The sequence below is a fragment of the Solanum tuberosum genome, unplaced genomic scaffold (genome assembly GCF_000226075.1).
Source record: "Solanum tuberosum cultivar DM 1-3 516 R44 unplaced genomic scaffold, SolTub_3.0 scf00183, whole genome shotgun sequence".
In the NCBI taxonomy this organism is placed as follows: Eukaryota; Viridiplantae; Streptophyta; class Magnoliopsida; order Solanales; family Solanaceae; genus Solanum; species Solanum tuberosum.
This window is the reverse complement of record NW_006239110.1, coordinates 883,468-895,796: the sequence shown is the minus strand read 5'-3', so window position 1 is coordinate 895,796 and position 12,329 is coordinate 883,468. Positions and strand designations below refer to the sequence as shown.

At 34.9% G+C, this 12,329-nt stretch overlaps 3 protein-coding genes across 3 annotated transcripts; all 3 read right to left on the bottom strand.

Annotated features, from left to right (window-relative positions):
* Positions 1-785: 785 nt before the first annotated feature.
* Positions 786-9,006, bottom strand: LOC102603196 (photosystem II stability/assembly factor HCF136, chloroplastic). Its single transcript, XM_006354915.2, has 9 exons — positions 8,632-9,006; positions 7,508-7,743; positions 4,826-4,956; positions 4,131-4,263; positions 3,849-3,971; positions 2,533-2,607; positions 1,668-1,783; positions 1,182-1,266; positions 786-1,112 (listed from the first exon to the last, which is right to left on the bottom strand). Exons 1-8 carry the CDS (start codon positions 8,957-8,959, stop codon positions 1,200-1,202), a joined length of 1,209 nt encoding a protein of 402 aa, XP_006354977.1. The 5' UTR covers positions 8,960-9,006; the 3' UTR covers positions 786-1,112; positions 1,182-1,199.
* On the bottom strand, positions 5,189-5,856 carry LOC102604213 (uncharacterized; the record flags this gene model as incomplete). The annotated part of the gene is made up of 1 exon (XM_015312095.1): positions 5,189-5,856. A coding segment is annotated over one exon (507 nt), but the record flags the coding sequence as incomplete, so codon positions are not given.
* Positions 9,007-10,497: 1,491 nt separating the features above from the next.
* On the bottom strand, positions 10,498-11,916 carry LOC102605544 (xyloglucan galactosyltransferase KATAMARI1). The gene has a single exon (XM_006354920.1). The coding sequence runs from the start codon at positions 11,914-11,916 to the stop codon at positions 10,498-10,500; it is 1,419 nt and encodes a 472-aa protein (XP_006354982.1).
* Positions 11,917-12,329: the final 413 nt, after the last annotated feature.

Below are 12,329 nucleotides of genomic sequence, written 5' to 3'. Positions count from 1 at the left end.
AGACCCTTGTTCTGGACTATAGCTATGAATGATTTTTGAACATCGATTTTATAGATTAATTTGGTTATCGTTCAAATTATTTTTGTATTCTTGATTTAGCATTTTGATGCTAGGCCACCATTAGAATAAATTCATTGTCTATTCTTGAACTTGAGAGACGAATAGGTAGATAGACAAGAAAATACAAGAAGTGCGATCTTTCTTGCATTCCACTTGTTTAGATTTCTGTTTAGGATTGACACCTAGACGAATACAATACTTGATTTCGAAACAAGATGAAAAATAAATGTTCAACAATTGAGTTTGTCTATCCACGCTCGACGATGTAATTAGACGGTCAACTGGGGTAGGTAGTTAGAGGTCGAGAGATCATGATCATAATATCAACCCTGTAAATCAGTAATTTGATAACCCTAGGAAATCCATGAAAGAGATGTGATACGTGGATTCTTAGTATGCTGCAAACCTGGAATTTCCCCAATCATTGTAAGTTAATTTTATTATTTAATTCTTGCATTGTTAGTTTACAAATAAAACACAAACTCTTTTGTCACACTTGAATTAATAATTAGAGATAAGTGTAATTCATTAAACTAGTTAATCGGCAAGTCCTTTGGATTCGATAATTTAACTCTTTTAGAGCCATTATATTACTTGCGTGACCACAAACACTTGTGTGTGAATTTGGAAGCAACAACAACCAATAAACTCATACCTTGAATTTGTAATCTTGCGCCATTCTTCTTAGCAAATAAGTATAAATAGTGCACATTGTTTGTCAAGAATTACATAACAATTTACAGCTTACATCCTGTTGGAATAGGTAATTGAGAAAGCATTATTTGGGAGATAATCAAAACAAATGCTAAACCTAGTTATGTCTCATCTCATCAAGTTTAATTTGTTTGAAAAGTATAGTATATCATAACACAATTCAAAACGTCATCTCCATGATAACACGTGTGAGTCTAATATATTTTCAGTAGATAATCTAAAATCTCAAGCCCTATGAACACTTCCCTTAGGTATGGTGATAATCAGCAAAGAATTGAACAAGTGTTTATAAATTAAATTACAGTAGTTCAGTTTCAAGTATTTGCTTCCAAAATTGCCTGCACAAACACAAGGACCATCAGATGAATAATAAGTTGAACTTATTAGTAAAGAAAATTACAATGTACCTTGTTTAATGATTGTTTCTATCCAAGATACTTCAGTAAGACACCATCATTCCCCAGGACAAACCCCTGGTTATCATTGATAAACCTGCATCACAAAGATTGACTCAGAGTAAATCAGACCTTTCTCCTCAAATTTCATTGTGCCGTCTAACTTTGTTTTCATGTGAAATCAAATTATAGGAAACCAAGGCTGATGATATTATAATACAAAGTGGGAAAGTATGGAGCTATCTTTAGTAGTTTACTCACAGTTTCCTCATTATAGACAGCAAACTAAGTATACCAGCAAGCTTAAAGAATGAAGGTTGGCATATATGGTTTAGAGATGAATGGAAAATTACGAGGACCTAGAAGAAAGGAGGAGGAAGGGGCAGAATTCAAGATGCTAGAAGAGAGTAGACAGTTCAAACTTGAGACTTTAAGTTGAATGTGAAAAAAGTTACAAATTAAGTAGATAAAATCTTGAAGCTGCGCATTGGAGCTTACTTCACTGAATAAAGATTTGCAGCAATATTATCAGCCGCTTTGTCACGAATCCATGTCTTTCCACCATTGGTGGTCTTCAACAAAATCCCACTCCCACCAGCAGCCCAGGCCTCATCCTGAATAGCAAACATATTTGCATTGTCCAATACATTAACAACAGAAAAATGATCAAATATAAAATGTAGGAACTAATTTTAAAACATCAAGTTTTATTATTTACAAAAAGACCCTATTTTCCCCACTCCTCCCCCTACCCACCCCTTCTACCGCCGCGGCCATCACCACCACCGTCTCCTCTGCTACTACAGCCACCTCCTCCTCTACCACCAAAGTTTGGGAAGAAAGGAAAAGATTAGTTTTTAATACTATGCACCCCAAAGTTTTTAATTAATTTAATCAGGTAATGGTATTTGACCAAGTCAATGTCACCAATTTTAATTTCAAAACTAGAAAGACCCCTTCTATTCATTTTTCTCACGTTAGATAGTGCTTAAAGTTAAAACTTTATTTATGCATATTTTCGATACCCATACATATTTTACACATCAAGACTAACTTAGATTTTGGAACAAAAGTATGCTGACTGAGATACAGTGATATACAGTCATTCCGTGGATAACAACATTTCTTAAAAAGATAGTTCAGCTCAAGTAAGTGAGCAAATCATACTGACTAACAGCGTCGTGCTCCACAACCCTTCCCCAAACGAACAGGAGAAAATAATAAAATTGGTGATTCAAGATATTTCACGGAAATGGTGCTTTTGGGGCATTTAAATGTGAGCATCATTAAGCAATACATCAGTTTTCACCCAAACTCACTCATGTAGTACACAATGTTTTATTTAAGGCAACTATGCACATACCTGTGAGCGGTAGCCAACATCAAGAATGCCAAAACCACGACTTTGTACTGAAACTTCTTCAAAGTCCTCTGTTAACTGCAGATCAAGGACAACATTGAGCTTCATTATAAAAACACAAGAAGAAATCAGAATAGCTACGGATAGCAAAAGCTCATACTATAGAACCAAGTCAAAGGACCAAAACCTGGTCCACTCCATTCTCTGCCATTATAAGACTTTGAGCCCTAGTATTCATTCAACCCATTAGGCTACTTAATTGCTTATCAAGCCAGCATTTTAAATATAGCCTCAAGAAAGTCTATCCAGTCAACCTCAGGTCATGTGCCCAGGGTCATTGATATATGATATACTCTCATTAATAAATAGAAGAAATGTAGTACCTTAAGTGAAGGTAGTTAGTTGTATGTATCTTAAACCCGCTGTAGTCTGCTAACGCGTACCAGCTTCGTGTCATTGGGTTTTAAAATTTTACAAATTTACTAAAACCGTCTCCATCTTGAGTATGAATAACACTTGAAATCTTTACAAGGTACATATTAAACTGTGGTAAGAACGGTTGAAAGAATCAAAAATCCTAGTACCCAATATATGTAGATGAGCCAAAATGTCTCCCGTCATGAGATGGTTATCGATAGCTAAATTCGCTTAACTAAGATACTTGACCAGCCTTGTCAAAATGCAGTTAATCTGTGATTTTTGATAAGGATGTTATTAACTCCGGAGTCCTGCTCCAAGCAATTAGCTCAATGGAGATAACATGACAAGTTTTCTATATGTGGAAAAGGAATAGCTTGCCCTACTATCTGTACAGGTCCTCTAAATAGAGGTTACACGTTACATTCATGTTGACTTGGCAATACCTTCCAAGTAATTTACTAAAAAAGAACAAGAAAAATTTACAATCAAGGATCATTCATGGTAGTGACAGATAATGGGTTTCTTTCATTATTTTAAATGAGAATTGAAATTGGAACATTTAGGTAATGCACAATATTTAATACCAAAGTAAACTTATGAGAAATCAGAAGATCCTAAATATAGTCACTTTACAGAGATTCAACATTGCATCTTTAGATAAGATTCTACCTAAGGAAGTTGATTTCTTCAACTGAGATGTCAATGCAATTGAGCAGGCAAACAAATGTGTAAAGGATAGTAGGATATATTATATTTCATCTTATCCCAATTTATTTCATGCTAGTTTGATTTACATTATTACATACTACTTTCTTTTCTTTTCTTCTAGTTAATGCTACTATGTTCTTGTATTGCCAGACAGTCTGTAGCAGTTGAAAGTATGATCATAATTTACTAACCCCTGTGCCCTTGCTAAGGTATAGCCCTCCACCACGCACAAGTAGCCAAAGACCACCATCAGCCCTCCAGCCCATGCTTTGGATTCTTCTAGCCACGGCTCTGTTATGTGGTTGCCAGTATGCCTGTAATGTATTATGCATAAAACTACATGTATAAATATACAATTCTAAGTTTTGAAGTAAAAAGGGAAGAAATTTAAGCGTAACAGTTTATGCTACATAAGGCAATGAACTTCTTAATTAACACGAACATGAAAAAAGTACGTGTTAAAGAAATAATACCTGCCCTGGCTCCCAGGTCAGGTAGAAGTTGCCACGGCTTGAAACTGCTACATAACGTCCATCAGGAGAGCGATTAACAGTACTGAAAGTTCCTGTATAGTAACTGGCACCACTAATGCCACTAGAAACTGTTCTGCAATTTCATTAAGGATGGCTGTCATTCTCCATATAAAGAAGAAACAAAAATAAGCTTGGCAAGTAATGAATCATGAACCCCCAGAAGATCTTAACAACTTTTAGCCATCACCTATGACCTAAGACAGCATCAAAATTGATAAGGTACTTAAGCCAAAAGCATAAATCTTTGTCGCAAAAGGTAGGGTTTAACTCGTCAAAAACAATTTAGCTAGCATCATCTTGTTTAGCAAACTGTCGGTAGCTAAAAGCACAACCAGTAGACTATCGGTAGTTAGCAATTCTCCTGATAAGTAGAAACCAGAACTTGAGAGTAGAGCATATTCAATGATTCAAGAGAGACCCGGATAATAGGTTTAACCAAGTACATATTACCCTAAAGAAGAGTGGAAAACCCGCCTTTCAGTTACTAAGTTTTTGCATTTTCTTTTCCTTTTCATTAATGAAACTCAAACCAAAATATATCTGTGCATTGAGTTTCTCTCATTTCATTGTAGAAGTAGCACACCAACCTCAAATCAAGATTTGACACTTCTGAAGTACACCTTCTCAGAGATTACCTATTAAGGGTAGCAGAGACAGTTTCTTGAATAGCAGCTTTCCAGTTGTATCCCTTGTTTGATGTAATATATATTGCACCTTCATCAGTTACCATTTCTGCACTTTGTTCTCCAGTTGCCTTGATATAAACCTGTATATCAAAATGATTTTCTTTCCTTATGATTAGTAGCAAGAACAAATAGAAGAAAGGTAGTCAGATTGTGTGCCTTGGTATGTAGGTAGAGTTAATTGCCATTATTGAAACAAAGGTATAGATGAACAAGAATCAATTACCAAAAAACAAAAGGGGTCAGAGGAACAAGACTGCCGCACAATTAACATAACATGAAGACCAATACACATTGATATATCGGCAATCAACATAACATGAAGACCAACACACATTGATATATTCTCTTCTTTTAGCTCAATGTCAAATTAACATTAGTAGAAAGTGGAGATTTCACTGCAATCACTATTGATCATAGTGGCTATCTTTCTTAACACCTAATGTCTCAGATCCTAAAAGGCAAGCTTTTATATTTTATTGGGAGTTGCAGCTAGCAATGCCGTTCTTAGACTTGTATTTCCCCATTATTTCATCTATTGTTGGAACACGGCATTGATTGTCTGACCGCTTAATATCCCCATAAACAGCCATCTCAATCTTGTCAAGGTCATTGTCGCTGAAGTTGATGTCACAAGAATATCCTTTCAAATGTCTTGTGTCAACTGCAACCTTGTCTGCTTTAGATCTATTAACCCTTGTTTGAAGAATTTGACAATTATCTGACACTGAATCACCACCTTTAGAGAAGGGAACAATGTGATCATACTCAAAGCAGAGGCAACCTTGGCAGCTGTGGAATCGCTTGCCAATAATGTTGCCAGCTGCATCTTTTCTCCACCTCTCGGGATCTCGACCTGGAACCTTCTCTGCTTTGGACCAGCATTTCTTTCTAGCCTCCGAGTCAAAACTTCTAGGCCTTCCATCACTGTTTCCGCTTGTAAAACCACTGTTATTCACGCTGAGCTGATGCAAAATTGAAGGTTATCTCTTTCTTGCTTCTTCACTTTCATTCTCCCAGCCCAAGGGAAGGAAGTTGAGAGGAAGAAATGATAGTTCTCTACTTTGATGGAAAACAAGCAAGTTTAAAATGAATCCATTTTTTTGATGTATTAATTCAATTTTACAACCTTGTTATGTATTCCAATAAATTCTTAACTAAAACAACAGATTATGAGATCAGTGTGGAGGATATTTACATAAGCAATTAAGAATGTCTTCAGTGGCATGTTACAATTTTGAAGGTAAAAGTGAGAAAGGAACTGTTCTAGTTTTTTGAAATTTCTACAGAATCATTTACAAGAAAAACTATAGATATTGAAAAGTTACATCAACACCTGCCCTTTCTAAATCCAGCATGTTTTGGCATACAGTGACCTTGGAACAAAGCATCATACCTCAGTTTTGGTATTGTCTTTCAAGGAAATTGTTCAAAATATGCTTGAGATCTTACCAAACAGTATTTTCAAGAAACAGTTAGTTGTTATGAAGCAAAGTGATAGTATTTTGTTACAGTTGAAGTGCTAGCAAGGAGTTCTTGAGAAACGTGCAGAGGAAGGGGTGGGGGAGGAGGGAGGGAAAAAATTTCATCTAAAATTAAAGGATACATAGTGAAGATGAATGCATATCGTCACTACATATTGACAATATGCCTCTAATTTTAATTCATCCCGACGCAGTAGCACGATCTATATAGTGAAGATGAATGCATATCGTATACATTAAACTTGCTAAGCAATGAAGCAATCAGATGCCAAAGAGGCAGCAGCACGATCTGATTAAAACAAAACACCCATTGAGCACGTCTCACATATCTTTTCACACTAGCAGGATCACTATAACTGAAGCCGTTGAGTTCACCACCGTAGAACTCAACAGTTACATCTACTTATTCATCACTATACTTAGATTCTTCCCTTTCAAAAGAAGCATCGTCTCTAAGGATTCTATCGCCACCTACCAAAACGACTGGAAATGTTTCAAAAGAAAAAAAAGTAGATATACAACGTGCAAAAAGTTCATGCCCTTCTTTATTCATGCCCGGAAATCTTTGACTTTTTGTAACCTGCTTGCATTATTAGATCAAGTTTACATCCTGCAATGTAGTTATTTCTTGACTGAGCATATGCGAGTTACTACATGAAAGATAACGGTGAATGTCAACAACTCCAAATGGCTTGTAATGGTCAGATATGCTACCACAAATAATCCTTACTCCCCATGCTTTACATAGAAGAGTATGGATGAAAAATACGGTCATTGGACAATATTTATACGAAAAATTTGTGCAAAACAAAAATAGATAGCCATACTTTGTGTAAAGGTTTCTCGAGTGTTCCCAAAAAGTTCTTTTAGAAATTGTGCCTCAAGAAAGATTTCAACCAATGTTTGTAAGAAAGAATTTTTTGAGAAAAACCTTAACCAACCACATTTAATAGAAAAACTATTCACAAACATCAAAATATTATTACGAAGCACTAAAGCATATGTGCACAGTGACTCATTCCAAGCAAAGTTTTCTACTAAGGTTTTAAACATCTGAGTTATCAATTTACCCAGAAAGTATAATGGGCTGTAACACACATGCTCAAATTTTGAATAAGTACCGAGAAGATTTGAAAAATATTATGCTTACCATGTCACCAGGAAGTTGAGAACTCAAAGGTATCCGCTCCCAGTTTTCACCAGCATCGGAAGTATGCAACAAGATTGCTGGTTTTCCAATAATCCACCCTTCCTTGCCTTTAAAACTGATAGAATTAAACCTATAATTGAAATCTTCCTCTTCGGCAGAGGCTATGGATCTTGGTACCCAAGTGGTTCCTCCATCCTTTGTTTCCAAAATAGTTTGCCTAGTCCCCAGAACAAAACCTGCCAGCCATTGTTCCACCAATAAGCACAAATCTTAAACTCAATGTGTAAAACACACGGCTGTGCAGTAAACAAATATCTTCAAAGGACGATTTCCCGTGATTATTCAACTAAATTAAGAAAATATCCTTAAATATAAAAGCACAAAACAGCGAGGTTGTGCTTGATGATATCTTATCACTTTTAACCAAATTAAGTACAAACCTCGAACTCAATGCACAGCACCATCAACCTATCAATAATGCTTACTATATTAGATGATTTGAGTTTCAAAAAAAATATATATTAGCTGATTTGTCATTATTGTTTGTCTGGATTAGTACAATTCTTAAACATTGCGCGCATTAGATCCCAAGGCTGTTGGATATTCTTCTATCTTCAAAGCGATGATTTAAACTTCAGCATTTCTTCTACCCTAAGAAGAACTACTTAAACTCCCCCAATCAGTTAGCTAAATTGAGAACAATTCTTTAACAATTTCCACAGCATTCTAGAGCTTTGAGCATACTTAGGTCACAATTAATCCAATTTTTAAAGAAGATCTCTTATCCGGTTGTTGTTCTAAAATACAATGAAGTAGCACATATTTATCTTGAAAGATGAATATTTCAGCCCATCATTCAAATTTGAGTAGCACTTTTAAAGCTGAATTCTCCAAATTACAAACAAAGACTGTGAACAGACTATAGACAGTTAAAACATACAATTTTTCCCAAAAGACCTCAGATTTTTAAGAGTATTTCAACACGTTATATGAAGTTTCTTTGTTATCAACTTTTCCCACATCCAAATTTTATATCCAATTATTTGCATTTTGAGGTTTCGTCCATACAGCAAGTATATAGCAAAGAAAATCTAATTAGTTTCCCACCCACATACATAACATACCGTGATTGGGGTCGTCTGGAACGAAAGCAATGTCTAGAAGGACGACACCAGGGTTAATAGGAAGAAAAACTCTTTCCCATTCAGAGAGAGGAGTCTCTTCAGCTTTGGCAACAGGGATAGGAGAGAGGCTAACTCCTAGTAATGGAGGGAGGGCAATGGCAGCAGCAGTCTCAGCAATCAACTGTCTGCGGTTAATATTAGCTGCTCTGCATAAAGGCAACCGAGGTGGAAAGTTGTGGGGAAGAAGAGGGCGGGGAGTGGTAGTTAGAGGCTTGAGAGGAGTGAAAATGGAGTGAGCCATTCTATTTGTTGGTGCAACACTTTCCATACTCTTTTGATCTTATCACAATGGGAAATTGCCTTTCGCGGGATGTTTCAAGCGTAAGTTAGATGGGAATACGAGTGGTCATAAATTCGTTATCTAAGGACCCACATTTCTCCTCAACAACGTTATCCTATATTTACTATTTACAATCATAAACAACTCGGGATGTAGCTCAGATGGTAGAGCGCATGCGAGAGGTACGGGGATGGATCGATACCCCGCATCTCCATTCTCATTTTTTCTGTCCTTTGTACTATTTTTTGTTTTATGTAGAATTTTAATACATTTTTAAAAAAATACCTCAATTTCTAGAAACAAACAAAATCATCCAGCTTTTAAAATAAATAAATTTATATTTTAAAAGAGTAATATTTCAATATAAATGTCATATATTATATCTCATATACGAGCTACTACATATTAGTATAAATATTTTTTTCACTTTATTTTGAATTTTTGATATTAGAGTTGTGTTTGATTATAATTTTTGCAAATAATATTTGGTTGTTTGAATGTGATAATTTTCTTTAAAATACATGAAATATGATTTAAACATGAAATATAATTTAAATTATGTCATTTTTATAAATATAAATAATTTAAGGTACAATTTGAAAATGAAAGATACAGTGAAAAAATAACTTTTTTTGAAAAAACAGAATTTTGGATAAGGAGAAATTACACTTATTTTCAAAATTAAAAATATTCAATAAAAGTAAAAATTCTCATGATCAGTCGAGTTCTTAAACACACTTGTACACTAATAATTGCATGTGGAAAATTCTAAATTTTATCACGTCACGATAGACAATTCAATATGTTATCACTTCATGTAGACATTTACACTTTATAATTAAAAAAAATGTAACTCATTTAGATGTTTAATCAATAATTTATGTGAAGAAATAAACTTAATATAAATATATATATTCTGGAAAAAATTGTTATTATAAATAATAAAATTAAAAGAATTATAATTATAAATAACTTTTACATTATCATATTATCTGTTGTAACATATTTAATTTTCATGATTTAAAACTTCATACTATAAGGAGGCTTACTTTGCTGGCTAGGGGGAAAGTGATCAAATTTGGGTATGAGACCAAATGGGTGAAATTTAGGTATGAAAAGTTGTCTTATGTCTGCTAATATTCGGGGTGTTTGGGGATAATGAAAAATAGTTGTGTTATATGATCGATAATGTAGTCCTATACACTCCTTTTCTTTCACGGTGAAAATTTATCTTTGCTTTTTGCTTGGAGAATTAGGCCTAGCAGAACCTCGTTAAATCTTTGTGTTATTTTTTCTCTCTATTTTCTTTATTTATGATTGTGTGCTAGTTAATCCACAATATTTCCACAACATAATCGTCGTTGGAGTTTCTTCTGAGCTGCGATCATAATAATTGTATTATACTGCTTATTTTTTAGATTTATCGTGTGCGTGCGTATAACAAAGAAATGCGAGCTAATTCTCCATAAAACTACATCTTAATTAGAATTATCAAAAATTGAAAGACATTCCCAATTTAGTATATCCTAAGCAAGATCTAGCAAGGTAGGTGATCTTAACAATGAGGTAACGTGATCGGAGAGTGCTTTCAGGGCAACATCAACAACATCCTTAAATCCATATGAAGTAGAATTAGGGTGTGCATAGGTGAACGTTGGGATCAATTCTATGACAGTCCTCCTCTTTCTTTCTACCTCATCCATTGGAATTTTGAGAAGCTCCTCCTCAATTCTTATGCTATGATTTCGTTCTAAATCAATGTAAACGGAATATGTGGTAGGATCAGAAGGTAAAAACCATTTGTATTGTGAATACGCGGTGTGATTTGAGAAGAAAACTGGGATACATCCAGCTAGCATGGAATCAAAGGTAGAACGTCGAGTATATGAATCACCTAAGACTTGCAAGCAAAAATTAGATCTCATCATCACTTTAACAACTTCTCTCGGGTTGTGACATTTACTTGGTCCATGTCCACATTTCAAAATCAAACACTTACTTGACTCCTCACACTGTTTTATGACTTTGTCTCTCGTCACAACTTTTTTCTTTCCTGTCCGCGGAGCCCCAACAAATGAAAATAAATGAATCCTATCTATATAACTCATATTATTCTGCCATTCAACCATCTCTGACGAGGTTGATGGATGGAAATACGAGGGGTAAGGAATTCCATATTGATTATGTCCTTCCCAAGGATGTCTTTCAACAAGAAGTACTGACATATTCTTCACAGGGGACATGTTCAACAACTTGTTGGCACCGAAATCGGGAACTTCATCACTCCTCATGAAATCCCAAGCAGTTCTTCCAAAAGCCATGAAATGGTCTTTACCACTATTCCTCTTCCACCACTTTTGCTCTTGTATATACTCCACCAATTCGACAGCCAATGCATCACGGGTGGTATAATTTGGCTCGCGAAACTTGCTCGAGGCATGGAGGCCCCCATAAAAAGGAACATAAAACAGAGTTGATTTATGTGCATCCTCTGTACGACAAGGATGATTCTGGATTCGAGCATGAATGATCAATTCAGCGATGAGTTGATGAGTGGTAAACCAGCTAGAACCCATTTGAGGGAGTGGACTTCCGAGACCATTATTTGTAACATGAGGGCACATATCTGTGTAGATATTCAAACTAGTACAATCTCTCAAGAGATCAAAATTGTACTTGGATGGAAGATTGTATATGTAGACGGAGAAATTGTCTTTGCATTCTGCTGGAGGAGTTGAGAGGAATACTCGGATTGGATTTGATACTCTTTTGGGCGAAAATACTAAGAGGAAAAGAAACCAAATCATGAAGGAAGTTGTGAAAAGTACGATGACTTTCAAATGGAGTTGAATATCTTTTAGAGATGTGACAACTAGTTTCTTTCCTAATGCGTATTCTTCATCTTTCTTCTTTCTAATAGATTTCAGATGATTTTTTCTCCACATGATGAAGAAACGGATAGAGGGAACGACTAAGAAATAATATAGTAGAAAGACAAGTGATCATGAGGAAAAATGATATATATAGAGTGTTTAATTGAAAGGAATGATATACTTTGGAATTGTTAATTTTAATACAATGAATTCATTGAATGTATCCATAAAATAGTCGTTCTAAATTATTTTAATAAGATAAGATTGGCAATGATGGTAACATACTTGTTCATAGTAAGTGTCATATGCATTCACCTGATATATCTATGATTCAATGTTTGGTCACAGATCGAACGAATAAAATGGGTCATTAATTAGGTTCATTGGAGTGATATTATTTCCAAAGCACACTTGTAGAATATTGTTCTATTATAAAATGTAATGTATACTGTAAAAACATTATTATTATTAAGTTATATTCAGTA

Coding starts and splice junctions, on each gene's coding strand:
- LOC102603196 (XM_006354915.2), bottom strand. CDS start 8,959: ATGGAAAGTGTTGCACCAACAAATAGAATGGCTCACTCCATTTTCACT. Junction 7,744..8,631: donor TCCAGACGACCCCAATCACG/GTATGTTATGTA, acceptor AATGGCTGGCAG/GTTTTGTTCTGGGGACTAGG. Junction 1,267..1,667: donor GCAAATCTTTATTCAGTGAA/GTAAGCTCCAAT, acceptor TTTGTGATGCAG/GTTTATCAATGATAACCAGG.
- LOC102605544 (XM_006354920.1), bottom strand. CDS start 11,916: ATGTGGAGAAAAAATCATCTGAAATCTATTAGAAAGAAGAAAGATGAA.